The 14,568-nt window shown below is 30.5% G+C and overlaps 1 protein-coding gene across 2 annotated transcripts in view; it reads right to left on the bottom strand.

Annotated features, from left to right (window-relative positions):
• Nucleotides 1-8,600: 8,600 nt before the first annotated feature.
• LOC115882642 (pyrokinin-1 receptor-like) overlaps nt 8,601-14,568 on the bottom strand; it is a 248,369-nt gene continuing 242,401 nt past the window's right edge. For both annotated transcript variants that reach the window (XM_030900832.1, XM_030900833.1), the window contains one exon: nt 8,601-11,352. In XM_030900832.1, coding sequence (XP_030756692.1) covers nt 10,837-11,352 — 516 coding nt within the window. In that variant the 3' untranslated portion in view covers nt 8,601-10,836. The remainder of the gene's footprint in view (nt 11,353-14,568) is intronic.

The following is a 14,568-nucleotide window of genomic DNA, read 5'->3' as shown; positions in this document are numbered from 1 at the left end:
TTCTTGAGTTATGGCCTGTTAAGTGTTAAAAAGTTGAGTTTTTAAATTATCGCGATTACTGACGTTTTCTCGTTATAAAAAAATGACACTTTAACGATATCCTTATAGTTCCATTTCAGATGCTCAGAAACATTACAAACCTAATGATTTTATCTAGATATCTCTTGAAAAAAAAGTCTTTTAAAAATAAGCGGTTTGCGATCGTGATTTTACTTTACTTGATAGGGAAAGGCGTATCGGCAACGCCGCAACAGCACACCGTCGCGCGTCGCGTCTGTTGGTCGCATTTCTCTCACTCCGACTTAATAAGGTCCCTATGCGATTTACTTCCACACATGTAAATGCCGACCTAAAAGTAACAGTTGCCAGCACGGTATACGTGCCTCCCGACGCTAATTTTTTGTCAATAATAACATGTAATTCTTCAATAGTTTAATTGATATTAAATTTATTTGAAAATTTTAAGGTGTTTTTCGTCCCGGTCAGTGTATTTTAAGAATACGATTAATTTTATGGGACTTTCTTATAGTTTTCTGATTAAATCTAATCCATTAGTTCACCAACACAAGTAGCATGTTGTGTTTAACCACCCATTGTCATTTAAAAATTAGGTCGTCTCAGAATGAAATAGAAGGTTTGGTTTTAGTCTAGAGAACGATAAAAGTGATCGAATTAGAGACTTACGAACGCGCTGGAAAATTGGATAGATCTTTTATTATTTAGAGCAAAAGGACTTTAAAGCGGTATCAGTCGTGTTTTATTTTATTTTTGAAACTATAGCGTTTTGGAGGAAACTTCACTTTAAGTTGAACGATTATTTTTAGATTTCTGACGCGTTCTTTATCCAGTAGCGTGAAGTAAGCAGGAGATGGATACATGTTTTTTAAATTGTTTTTCTTTTTCGTCTATATCATTATAAACAATGATGTTTTTGTTGCGGAGAATATCTTTGTTATGTTTATATACATGTCCATTAAAAGAATATAATATGACAATGATAATTACATACCCGATAATAATTACATATGATATATTTCATACCGGGTGTGTCTCAAAAGTGGCTCAATTCTATAATTTTTTGATTTACTCAGATAAAAAAACGAGATTTTGTATGTTAATATATGACATAAGTTAGGATTGATTGACGTATTTGTTTTTGGTCACTTTCTGTTTCACCGGAAATGACTACAACTTTTGATTTTTAAATGACACAGTCGGTATATTTTTACCGACAGAAAATGACACTTTGAATAGAATGACATGTCATTTGTCAACTTTCGACATTTTGCGTAAAAAAATCTTATTTTAAATGTCAATCTAGAGTGTCATGGCTGTGTTAAAAACATTAATTTTTAGCCTTTGGAGCCTTGGAAAAATAGATTTGATCGTCTAATGTTTTTTGTGTCTTGTCCTTCCTGGCCGGTTAAAAGATGCCAAATAGTATTTTTAATCATATCTCAATTTTTGAAATGGAACAAGGCAAGCATTTTTTAGCATATTTGGAAAAGCATTTTTTACGAATAATTTGGTACCACACCCTTGGTATTTCGAGTCAAATTGTCGTTATGAACCGCATGTTACAATTTCAAATAAACCATATGCGAAAATGTCAAAAGTTGACATATGCTATGTCATTCTATTCAGAGTGTCATTTTCTTATCAAATAAAGTAAAAAATACTGAGGGTGTCACTTAAAAATCAAAAGTTGTAGTTATTTCCGTTGAAACAGGAAGCGACCAAAAACAAATGAATACGTCCAATAAATCCTAATTTATATCTTATACTGACATACCAAATCTCGTTTTTTATCTGAAAAAGTAAAAAGGTTATAGGGGTGGGCCACTTTTGAGATGCACCCGGTATAATTACTTGCTTATTTTTTGTGTTTTAAAGTACATTTATAAATCGAGAACAATGTTTCAATTCAGTATTCTACACCTGCCGCATGCTTTTTATTTAATGGGTTTACCTTAATATTTCAACAATATTTGTGGGCCAGAAATAATATATCTCACGAGATAGGAACTAATGAGTGGCAATTTGTGATAAAAATGAACATAAATTTCCTATAAAATGCCGTTTTTTTGGTTAAAAACTCCAATATATTAAATATTTTATCCACAATCGTATAATAATGGGATCTTTACCCACTCATATGAGGCATTTAAACTAATATTTATCCATTAGTGGGATAAAATAATTTTGTTCCATCAGTAGAACACTTTTTTGTAATGTACTGTAGACTTCAAGGGCAAAATAAATGGGTAGTTGCTTCTGGAGCTTCCGCTAAAATTGATACAGGAGTACCATCACCTTGCAATTTTTTGTGGTTTTTAAAAATTCTTTGCAAATTCTTATGACACAAGCTACGAATTTTACTTTTGACAAGCCTTTGTATTAATACTAAACAACATAGTTACTCTAACAATTGCTATCATTAATTCAACTATAAATTACCTAGGAATAGATGAGACAAAATGAAAATAAAAAATGATTTATTATACCGTATGATCGAAAAAAAAACGGCGTCAAAGACGGCTGGGGAGTGACAATCGATGATCATCTCGGCGAGATTAATCTCTAGACGTTATTTACTAAAAACTGACATAAAACATTTTAAAAATTAACACATCAATTATACAGGGTTGTTCACCACATACGACACGGAGTATTGTAGCTAAACGATGAGATTTTTACAAATTGTAAGTTTGGGGTTCGTTGAAGGACTATTAGAGCTACAATTTAAAAATATTTTTACAAGATACAGAGTGTCCCAAATAAATAAAAAATATCAAAGTTGTATTTTTTTAAATGGAATACCCTGTATATTATTACATTTTTAGTTTCTACGATTAAAATAAAGGTAAATTTGATTAAGGTTTATTATACTTAAACCTTATCGTTTTTGAAATATTTTCAATTTTGTGAAATTGCAGTAAAATTTTTAAAGCTTCATTTCTCAAGGGTATCAATGTTTTTAATACTAAATATTTAATGAACTTTATTTATTGATCAGTTATTGTGTTGCAATAATAAAAATAATACTACGTTATACAGAGTGTCTAAAACTTTATTTTAAATAATTATTAGCTTCAAACGGCAATAACTTCTTTAAATACTACCTTATACAGAGTGTCTAAAAATTTATTTTAAATAATTATTAGCTTCAAACGGCAATAACTTCTTTAATTTAAATGGAATGCCCTGTATATTTTAGGAGAATCAGATGCACAATTAAATTGTCTATCAAATTGTATTATACCATTTTTTACCTATCCCTTCAAGTTTTCGTAGAAAATGCATTTTCTTATAATTTAGACCTCATTTATCAATATATCCATGGAATATTGACATTTTAGATTGTTTTTAAAGCAACAAATGTACAAAATGTACAGACTAGTAATATTATCGTTTTAGCAAAACGATAATATTACTAGCCCATTTGTATAAAAAGAAAACTATTTAAATCTTTATAAAAGAGTATACCATTAATTAAATATAACACCATTATTTCCGCCCATATACTAATTAATTACATACTTAATTGTGTTCGTTAATAAATTATTATAAATAAATGTGGATTTTAGTCAGAAATCAATATAATAATAAGTTATCAAATTAGTCTCTGTTGTTATAAATAAGCTTTTATTAAAAAATGAAATATCATTTTTAAGGTGTTACTTTTTATCACACTGTCTAATGCCCATACAAAATTCAGTTTTTTAGTATTTGGAGCAATTATTATTAATCAATGCAAACAGTCAGTTAATGTAGTTTGAATACTGGATCATATTAATTGGTCCTCTTTAACAAATATTTGAACAGTTTTTTTTTATTTTTTAATGAAATAAACGAATTATATCGACAATATTAGTATCTGTACTCTTTAAAAATTTGATACATCTTTAAAAATAATCTAAAATGTCAATAGTCCATGGATATATTGATAAATAAGTTCTAAATTACAAGAAAATAAATTTTCTACGGAAACTTAAAGAGATAGGTAAAAAATGGTATAATATAATTTGATAGACAATTAAATTGTGCATCTGATTCTCGTAAAATATACAGGATGTTCTATTTAAATTAAACAAGTTATTGCCGTTTGAAGCTAATAATTATTTAAAATAAATTTTTAGACACTCTGTATAAGGTGGTATTATTTTTATTATTGCAACACAATAATTGATCAGTAAATAAACTTCAGTAAATATTTAGTATTAAAAACTTTGATACCCTTGGAGAAATGAAGCTTTAAAATTTTTCCTGCAATTTCACAAAATTGAAAATATTTCAAAAACGGTAAGGTGTAAGTATAATAAACCTTTATCAAATTTACCTTTATTTTAATCGTAGAAACTAAAAATGTAATAATATACAGGGTGTTCCATTTAAAAAAATACAACTTTGATATTTTTTACTTATTTGGGACACTCTGTATCTTGTAAAATTATTTTTAAATTGTACCTCTAATAGTCCTTCATCGAACCCAAAACTTACAATTTGTAAAAATCTCATCGTTTAGCTACAATACTCCGTGTCGTATGTGGTGAACAACCCTGTATAATAATAGCTCCCGTATATATACTATACAGTACCGTTGCTATACTAGAGCCGTTCGGTATACAAGGAAGGTAATGTGGTTAGCACTACGCTTCAACCGCCTATTATTACCTCAGGATTGTGAATCCCAAATTTAAGGCTGAGTCGACCTAGGTACCCAAACTATTTTTATTTTAATAAAAATAGTCGGCTGATAAAATGCCGGGTGTAGGATTCGAACCCACTACCTTGAGATTGGTAGACGAGAGCCTCTACCTCTACGCCACCGGGCACCACACACATCAATTATAAAAACATTAAAAAAAAGATAGAACGTCTCCACACATAAATCTTTTTAAAAAAATATATATTTTTTCTCGAGTTTTAAACTATACCATTTAAAAATCATTTTTATTCGCCTCCTTAAGGCCAATAGGCAGTAAACGTAGCATTAAAAAATAAAGAAGAGTACGGGATAAGTAAATGACTTATAGTCGTCTTTGACGCCGTTTTTTTTCGATCCTATGGTATTGTAAGAAAATGACAGTGATTTTTAATATATCATCTTTTATTTCTCTTTAACATTTTAGACTTTTCCTTAAGGTTAAGCTTGATTATACTTCTATATATCCACCTATTCATCTATATTCCCCGATATAATTAAAACATTTTTTGCTCTAAAGGTGGCTTAAAGTCCTCCTGAATAGACCAACAAAAAACGATACTGATTGTCGTTCTTTTTCGTTGTCCGAAGTCGTTAGCTCGAAAAGAATTCTGTTTCTTTCAGAACGATATAAGCAGCTCAGTATAAGTATTTTGGACATTTCAGCTTACAAGACCATTCGCGGTAAGAGGTGTAATGACCAAGAGAGAGCTAATAATAATTATTTTTAACTTTATTTTTTACAAGACTTTTGTTTATTTCTTAACATATGGTGTTTCAATTCTTTCGTAAAACAATATATGTTTTCAAAATCCTCCTGAATTGTTTTAACTTTACAGTAATTCTATTTTATCATAATCTGATATCATACCCTGATTCACCATTCTTGTACTAAAGTACAAAAATATATATATTTCAAATGCTCTTTATTTTGTTAAAAACTTAGTAAGCTTTATTAGACACCTAATTATTTAGTAATACTGTGCTACTTTGAGATACATTTATTTATTTTTTTTATTGTGAAAACCATATTATCGGGAACAGGTATACGAAAAAAAGGCAGATTTAAACATGAAACATATTTATTTACGTATCATTTTCCATTTTATATACATGCTATCCTTTCTTCTTTTGGTGACACATAATTGGCAACAATACATTTAGAAATCAACTAAATATATAGTAACAAATTTAAGAAATAGATTTATTTAATAGAATCTTTTTGGAAATGTACAAAGGGTATAACTAAAGAATATTAAAAAATATTATTTTTGTAACGAATAATATCAAACAGGATAAGAACGTTTGCAATAGCATTATAAACATAGAAATTTAAAAAATCAGGCAAAACAAATCAACTAAAACAAATAAAAGACACGTCTATATAACATTTTCATTATCAATGTCTAATAGTTAATAAAATAAGAATATAAGGGTTACCAAATTTTAAAAAAAATATAAAAATTGTATAAAACTAAATGTGATTTTATTAAGAGTTCTTTTTATATCTCTGAATTATAACAAAATAAGCTAAAAAAATAGCACCAACTAAATGACTGTGTAAATAAAATCAAATTTTGTACAAAATGGCCTGTGCAAACAAGTTTGCACAAATGACTTGAGAGTCTGAACACCCCTTAGGCGTATGAATTGTATTATTTTAGTAAAAAAAAAATAAAAAAAAAACAATAAACAGCCCTATTTGATTAATTTCTCTGCTCGACGATAGGTACCAAAAAAACGTGTCTTATATTTCTTAGTTTGAATTACGAATAACAGTTTTTTCCATATATCATATCTAGGGTTTAAGCATTTTGAATCACCCATTAACAATTAGAACAGCTCATATAGTTTTATGAAAAATTCACATGGAAATGTTTAAAAAGGGGCTGGAGTAAAAATCTATCTAGCTCACAAGCCTTTGTTTAGGTTTCTCTATCATTCTATCTATCACACGTAGACTCAAGTCCTTTTATTTATTAATCTGGGTGTGCTATGATGACAGAATTTTCACATCAAGAATATTATAACTCATATAATACATAATAGTAAAATATTTTTATTTTATTTTTTATTTCTATGGTATTACTTAAAACTGTACAGAGTGGCGCCTCTCATACGCCACGGAGGCTCCAAGGAAAACGACAGTTCATATTGAAATGAAATTTTGTGAGCCTATGTAGATTAATTCAGAGCACTTTTAAAAAATATAGAGAGTTCTACAGGGTGTCCCCCAAAAAAGTTACATATCAAAGTTATGTTTTTTGTAATGGAACACCCTATATATTAATTGATTTTCGGATTCTAGGAGAAAAATAAAGGTGAGTTTTATTAAAGAAGTATATACCTAAAATCTAAGGATTTTGACATATTTCACATTTTGTGAAAATGAAGAGTAAATTTTAAATTTCGATAACAGCTACTTAAATTTTAGTAACTCTTGTATAGCCTGATATTTAATTACAGTAACCATTGTATGTTAAAGCAAATTGAAATTTGGCCCGAAAAGTTATACAGGGTGAGACAAAATTAATATGGAACATTAGTCACTTTTAAAAGCAAGTTACTCTGTTATTTTAAATGGAACACCCAGTATATTATTCCGGTGTTCAATAGAGAATTTATATATCTTCAAAATATTATTAAGGTTGTCTACCCTTCAAACCAAGATTTTCCTAGATATTTTCATTTATATGATTTGATCTGAGTATATCTTTATTATTTGATAAAATCTAGGGTGGCTGTGATATATATGAAGTTACTTCAACATAGCTGTCTAATTAGTCCAACTGTAACAACTAGTTATCATTTTGTGTCAGTTAAAATAAAAAAAAAATTCTCAGAAATTTGCCCAAAATGCAAACTTATCCTACATCAGAGAGAATTGATATGATTCTATTAGTTGGTGAATGTAGTGTGCTTTCGCCAATTAATAGAATACTTAAATGCTCCTGATTTTATTTAGTCTAGATTTTTTTTATGGGGATATGTTAAAGACAGTGTTTACAAAACTCGACCAACTATTGTCGACAACATGAGAGAAATTATTGTAGCTGCTATTTGAGGTAGAACTCCACATATGCCTTTTAAAATAAAAAGATCCTTTTGAAAAGACAATCATTTTATGCATTTAACAGAAAAGGAAGCATTTTGAGCAGTTGATTTCATCTAGCTAATTTTTGTTAAATAATTATAGGTTTATATCTAGTTTTAATTCTGTAATAATTAAAATATGTTTTAAACGTGTATCTTTTTATTACCGTTGATTATTTTACTCTACATTCTTTAATTTTTGTTAAATTAACAAAAGGTATATCACAGCCACCCCTAGATTTTTCAAATAATAAAGATCTACTGACGCAAAATCATAAAAATTAAAATATCTAGGAAACTCTTTGTCTGTGGGGTAGGCAACCATAATAATATTTTGAAGATATATAAATTCTCCATTTAACACCGGAATAATATACTGGATGTTCCATTTAAAATAAAAGAGTAACTTGCTTTTAAAAGTGACTAATGTTCCATATTCATTTTGTCTCGATCTGTATAACTTTTCGGGTCAAATTACAATTGGGTTTAACATACAATGGTTACTGTAATTAAATATCAGGCTATACAAGGTAAACTAAAATTTAGGTAGCTGTTTTTTAAACGAAATTTTAAATTTACTCTTCATTTTCACAAAATGTGATATATATCAAAATCCTTAGATTTTAGGTATATGCTTCTTTAATAAAACTCACCTTTATTTTTCTCCCAGAATCCGAAAATCAATTAATATATAGAGTGTTCCATTACAAAAAACACAACTTTGATATGTAACTTTTTTTGGGGACATCCTGTAGAATTCTCTATATTTTTAAAAAGTACTTTGAATTAACCTACGCCACCCTGTACACTCATTTTAATTTATTATTGTTATATACCGTATAATCGAAAAAAAACGGCGTCAAAGAGGGAGGGAGACATTTTTGTCAAGGTCAATCTCAAGACGTCATTTACTAAAAATTGACATAAAACTTGTCCTTGACCTCGCTAAAATTATAATCGATTGTCATTCCCCAGCTGTCTTTGACGCTGTTTTTTTTTTTGATCGTATGCTACATATAATACATATTGAAACATTATTGCGTGTTAGATACTAATTTATTTAACAATAAAAGTAAGTACTTTTTAAAACTTTGACTTTGAACCATTTTTAAAATAATAAAATATAATATAGTATCACCATAGTACACCCTATACATTAAAAACATTTATAAACATTTTTTTTGTGGCAAAATAATTATTTACATAGTATATACATTGCATAATGCTTTGTGTATTTTACACTACTAAACTTACCATACATGTATGATTTAAAATATGAAATCTTAAGTATTCTAAATATCATATTCGGATTCATATATTTGTAAGATTTTTTTTGTTTCACTCCGTTAAATGAGTTAAAACAATATAATTATCTTTATTTATATTTTGTCAATTAAAAATACTCTAAATAATTTTCTATAAAAAAAACTACTACTTAAGCCAGATCTACCCTATCAGGCTACAATATATATTTTATCTTTTGTCTTTTTCGGGTTTTACATTTTTATAAATGAAGTTTAATGAGAAATTTATTGACTGTTTTATTAGCATATTAGGTAAAGTCTGTCCAATGAGTCAAGGAAGAATTCGACATATATTTGATGACATACAAGCAATGACAGAACAACTGTCACTGTCAGGTATTCTGTCGTTGGACAGACTATTTTTTTATTTTTAATTAAGTACTTAAACATAATGTAACTTATTAATTATGTATTTTTATTTTCTTCATGAAATGAACAACTAAAACAAAATAGCCTCATAGTGTGAATCCAGCCTTATAATACAGTTAGAGAACATTTTATTAAGGAACTTAAAAGTTTATTTTTAGTTATGCATTGGCATGTCGTTTAAGAATTTCGATATTCTTAAGAGTTTACGATATTCTCCGATGGTGGCAGCATCAAGCCTATAAGGTATTAAAAATAAAATAGATATAACCTTCTGTGGCCATCCTAATATAGTGGTCTGTTCAGTAAGAGATCACTGAAGACCAATTCATTACAAATCACAGAAAATACTTTATGCCAGTGGGTTGTAGTAAAATAGGGCATCAGTGCAATGTTAAACGATACTGATAGGTCTCTGTAGATCAAATTCTGGCTGGTCTCAGCTGGGCGACGACATGCTTGATTGACTGATTTTGATCGAGTTTTGCAAACTTAATGCTTCTGGTGCTAGTCCAGCGGCTGTTAGAGGACTCTTTTCAATGCATACTTTTCAAAACCTAATAAATTCTATCTTATAGCAACTCATTAACCTGCTGCATGTGATTGACTAAGTCAGAACAAACCAAATTCATATCATCCGTGTCTTTTAAACTAGAATTACTTAGAGTATTCGAACTCCTGGTCAATTTAACAGGAGTAGACAGTCCCTGCGTCAGTCCAGTCTTAAACAGTCTCAGCACCTTGCTTTTCAGCGACGCGCAGCTTGAATTCGAGTGTTGCAGAGCAGCAGGCAACATCGCTGACGGGTCTCTGTTGATCAGAGTCTAGGTGGTCTTAGTTCTGGATGAAGGGAAGTTAGTCTGGGTGGTCTAGAAACTAAGTTTGATGAACTTGTGGCTTGATCCAGTAAGATTCCAGCTTTAAAGGACCTTTGTCAATGCATACTTTTCGTAACTTAATCAACTGTAACTTATAGCTACTCATTAACCTGCTGCATGTGATTGACTAAGTCAGAACACACCAAATCCATATCATCTGTGTCTTCTAAACTAGAATTACTTATGGTATTCGAGCTCCTGGTCAATTTAATAGGAGTAGATAGTCTCTGGGTCAGTCCAGTCTTAAACAGTCTCAGAACCTTGCTTTTCAGCGACGCGCAGTTTGAATTCGAGTGTTGTAGACCCGCAGGCAACCTCGCTGACGGGTCTTTGTTGATCAGATTCTAGCTGGTCTTAGCTCTGGATAAAGGGAAGTTAGTCTGGGTGGTCTGGAAACTAAGTTTGATGAAGTTGTAGCTTGATCCGGTAAGACTCCAGCTTTAAAGGACGTTTGTCAATGCATACTTTTCGTAACTTAATCAACTGTATCTTATAGCAACTCATTAACTTGCTGCATGTGATTGACTAAGTCAGAACAAACCAAATCCATATCATCTGTGTCTTTTAAACTAGAATTACTTATAGTATTCGAGCTCCTGGTCAGTTTAACAGGAGTAGACAGTCCTTGCGTCAGTCCAGTCTTAAACAGTCTCAGCACTTTGCTTTTCAGCGACGCGCAGCTTGAATTCGAGTGTTGCATAGCAGCAGGCAGCATCGCTGACGGGTCTCTGTTGATCAGATTCTGGCTGGTCTCTGCCCTGGACGACGAGAAGCTCGTCTGGCTGGTTTGAGGGCTGAGCTTGGCGAACTTGTGGCTCGCGGATCTGGTGCTGTTCCAGCGGCCGTTGTTAGAGGACGTTTTCGCATCGACCGTTGGGGGACGATGCGTTGGCGCCCCTCGCCCTAAAAAATTATCCGGAGCCTTTTTGGTGGTGAGGCGCAGCGGCACGGCGGCGCAGTTGCGGGTGCGGTTCTTGCTCGACGAGCAGAAGTTGTGGAATGTTTTCTGGAACAAAAGAAAAAGAACTTATTTAGTAAATTATTTATAAATTTTATATTCATGTTAAGGTATAATATATAATAAAAAAAAATTAACTTGTAAGAACTTCGTATAATTTTTATGTAAGTTATTTGTTTTGGACACTGCTCTGTTGTCAGGTTGAGTAAAATACAGGGTGGTCCGAATTGTACTCGGAAAACTTTGGCAGCCTATTTTGCAGCTGGTATAAATGTATGTCCTAAAATGCTTAGTTTCGGAGATACATGGTGTAGAATTTTCATTTTTATTTCGATCATTTCCAAATAACTTCAGAACTAACGTCGATATTTGGATGAAAATTGATGGGTGGGACATCATAAATTTGATTTTGATGTCAATATGACTCCTACTTGTAGAGGGCGCCACCTACATATTTTTTAACTGGTTAAAAAAGTAATAACTTTTCGTCCGTACATGTATAAAACTACTGAGTAAAAAAATATACATTTACGACGTTTTTTATGTAACAAAAGTCTCTTGATAACAATCGATACGGGTAATGGTTCTCGAGATATTTGGAATCGTAATTATCAATATTTGTTATCATTGACATAAATTAAACATGTTGGCCAAATAGATAGTATAGTGAAATAATAAATTTGAAATGTTTTTTTTTGTGTCAAAAGTTCAACATAAACTGTTCCAAATAAAACCAATGCATGGTAGAATAGATAATAAATAACATAAAATAATGTCAGAAAAGCACAACAAATCCGCAACATTTCAAATCACATTCAAATGTGTCAATTGAAACGTCAAACAGAACTGTCAAAAGTGGTTGTTATGATGTCGATTTCATCTCTAATTCATGAATAAATGGACAACATAATGCTCCTTCGTGAATCTGACATTTTTACGTTTCTTATTTTTATTAACGACATTGCTAACATAAACATCAGTAGCAAAATATGTCTTTTTGCGGACGACACTAGCTTCACTTGGAGCAACAAGGACGTCACGGTACTTCATAGGATTATATCAAATGACTTAATCACCATTAAATCTTGGTGCGATTGGAACCTCCTGAGTCTCAACATTCCTAAAACTAAAGCTTTGTCGTATAAAAACTCGCTGCAGCCTTTTGTACTTACCAACACCACCATTGACGTCGTAAAATCTGTAAAATTCTTAGGGCTTGTTGTAGACAATACTCTGAAATGGGACATGCATATCAAAGCTTTGTCGAAAAAAATGAGCTCTGCCTGTTTTGCATTAAGATCTGTTTCTAAGGAGCTTAACTTGTCAGTGGCTAGAACTGTTTATTATGCACTTTTTGAGTCCCACCTCAGGTATGCCCTTCCATTCTGGGACACGTGTTACGCTACTCAATTTGACAGCATTTTCAAGCTCCAGAAGAGAGCTGTTCGATATTCAGTGGATAAACAGCAGAACTCATTGCCAGGACTTTTTTAAAAAATTAAAAATATTAACTCTTCCTTCCTTATTTATATTTGAATCCGTTTGCCTAATACATAAGCATGTATCAGCTTCTCAAGAAAGGCCATCTCACACTTATCCACTCCGGAACGCGGAGCGAGATCTTTATCTACCTACCCCACGCTCAGAGTTAGTTAAAAGTTCAATATTATACAACTCGAAAAAAATGCACTGAAAAAAAATCACTTGCCATTTGAAATCCATAACATCATTTTCTTCATTTCGCAAAGCATTGAACTCTTATTTACTAGACAAGGCTTTCTACGCCGTAAATGAATTATATTTTGATAATCGAATTTGATCTTGTAAACACTGGTCTAATGTTTGCTGTTGCTATATTTACCAATGACACTGAAATAACAGCGCTTTCACATGCGACGGACCGTCCGCGACGGAGCGTCCGTGACCTCGAGTAAGTACCATGAGTTTTATGAACAATTTCACATGGGCGCGTATGCTCCGTCCGACGGAGTTTGTTCGACGGTTATATTGAAAAAACACGACGGACGGTCCGTCGCATGTGAAAACGCTGTAAATTTATTTTCAGGTCATTGATATTTACTATAAACTAAATAAATATTTTTGAATATTATTTTTATTTTTTTTTATTCTTTGACATTGTAAACATTTATAAATGTTTATTTTAAACAATAAGACTGAAAATATTATTTGTATAATGTTTTGTAAGATCTTTTGTTTGTTTGTTTGTGTATCTTGTTTGTTTACTTTGTTTGTTTACTTTACCTTTGTCTACAAATTGCAATTTTTTTTGACAATAAAGGCATTTACTTATTTATTTATTAAAATCGAGCATCAAAAATAATCTTTTATAAATTTTCATAATCTAAACTTCATATTTCAATAAGTATATAACTGTAAAAAACTAATAGTAAAATATTTTTAATAACCACTGATCAATAGAAAGTAAATTTATACATATACATGTACATATATATCTGTTTTGTTACTACGGTCCCACGAGTATAAAATTATTATACATATCAAGCAAGGGTTAAATAAAATGAAAAGATATTCAGATCTGTAATTTAATTCCAAATAAAATACTGCATGTAAAACATGAATTTTATTCAATATTTATTGTAACTTTTTTCAATTTCAAAAGCATTTTAAAATCGACGAAAAGCTCCATTTTACGATAAAAAGTATTGCTCTTGAGTTTTTTCCAATTTTTAGGCAACAAAAACTCGCAAATTTAATATGCCCTATTGACCCTAACTGCTCAAACTGGCCAACAAAATGAATAGCGTAAAAACAAATTAAACTCTTAAAAAAGTAGGATTAATTTCAAAAAAATAACATTTATTGATAGGCAATTTTTTTGTGTTTGTAAAATATTTGTTTATAAAATTAATGTAAATATTAACATTCATATTACTTCTTGTAACTGTCTTGTTATCTAATTTAGTTTACGAGCATTATATCCCATAAAACAGCTAACAAGGCCACAATATTCACGGAAATTAATAACCAACTATCAAATTGGTAATAAAATGAGTTTTATGGTCTTTTTTGTAGTTCTTCCTTAGTTTTATGGACTCAAAGTGTTAAAATAGTCATTTAAAATACAAAAAAAATCAGTTTATTCATAATTTCTTGTAACTTTTATATATTAAATATACAGAGTAACACAATGTTCGATACGCTGTATATCTAGTTTTTCATTTGAGATTTTTATTACAATATTTTTTATAATATACGTGGGCAATAGTAGCGCACAAGTGATGT

The sequence above is a fragment of the Sitophilus oryzae genome, unplaced genomic scaffold (assembly GCF_002938485.1).
Source record: "Sitophilus oryzae breed Bouriz unplaced genomic scaffold, Soryzae_2.0 scaffold_179_pilon_pilon, whole genome shotgun sequence".
NCBI classification, from domain to species: Eukaryota; Metazoa; Arthropoda; class Insecta; order Coleoptera; family Curculionidae; genus Sitophilus; species Sitophilus oryzae.
Note: the sequence above shows the minus strand (reverse complement) of the source record. Positions and strands in the feature narration are given on the sequence as shown.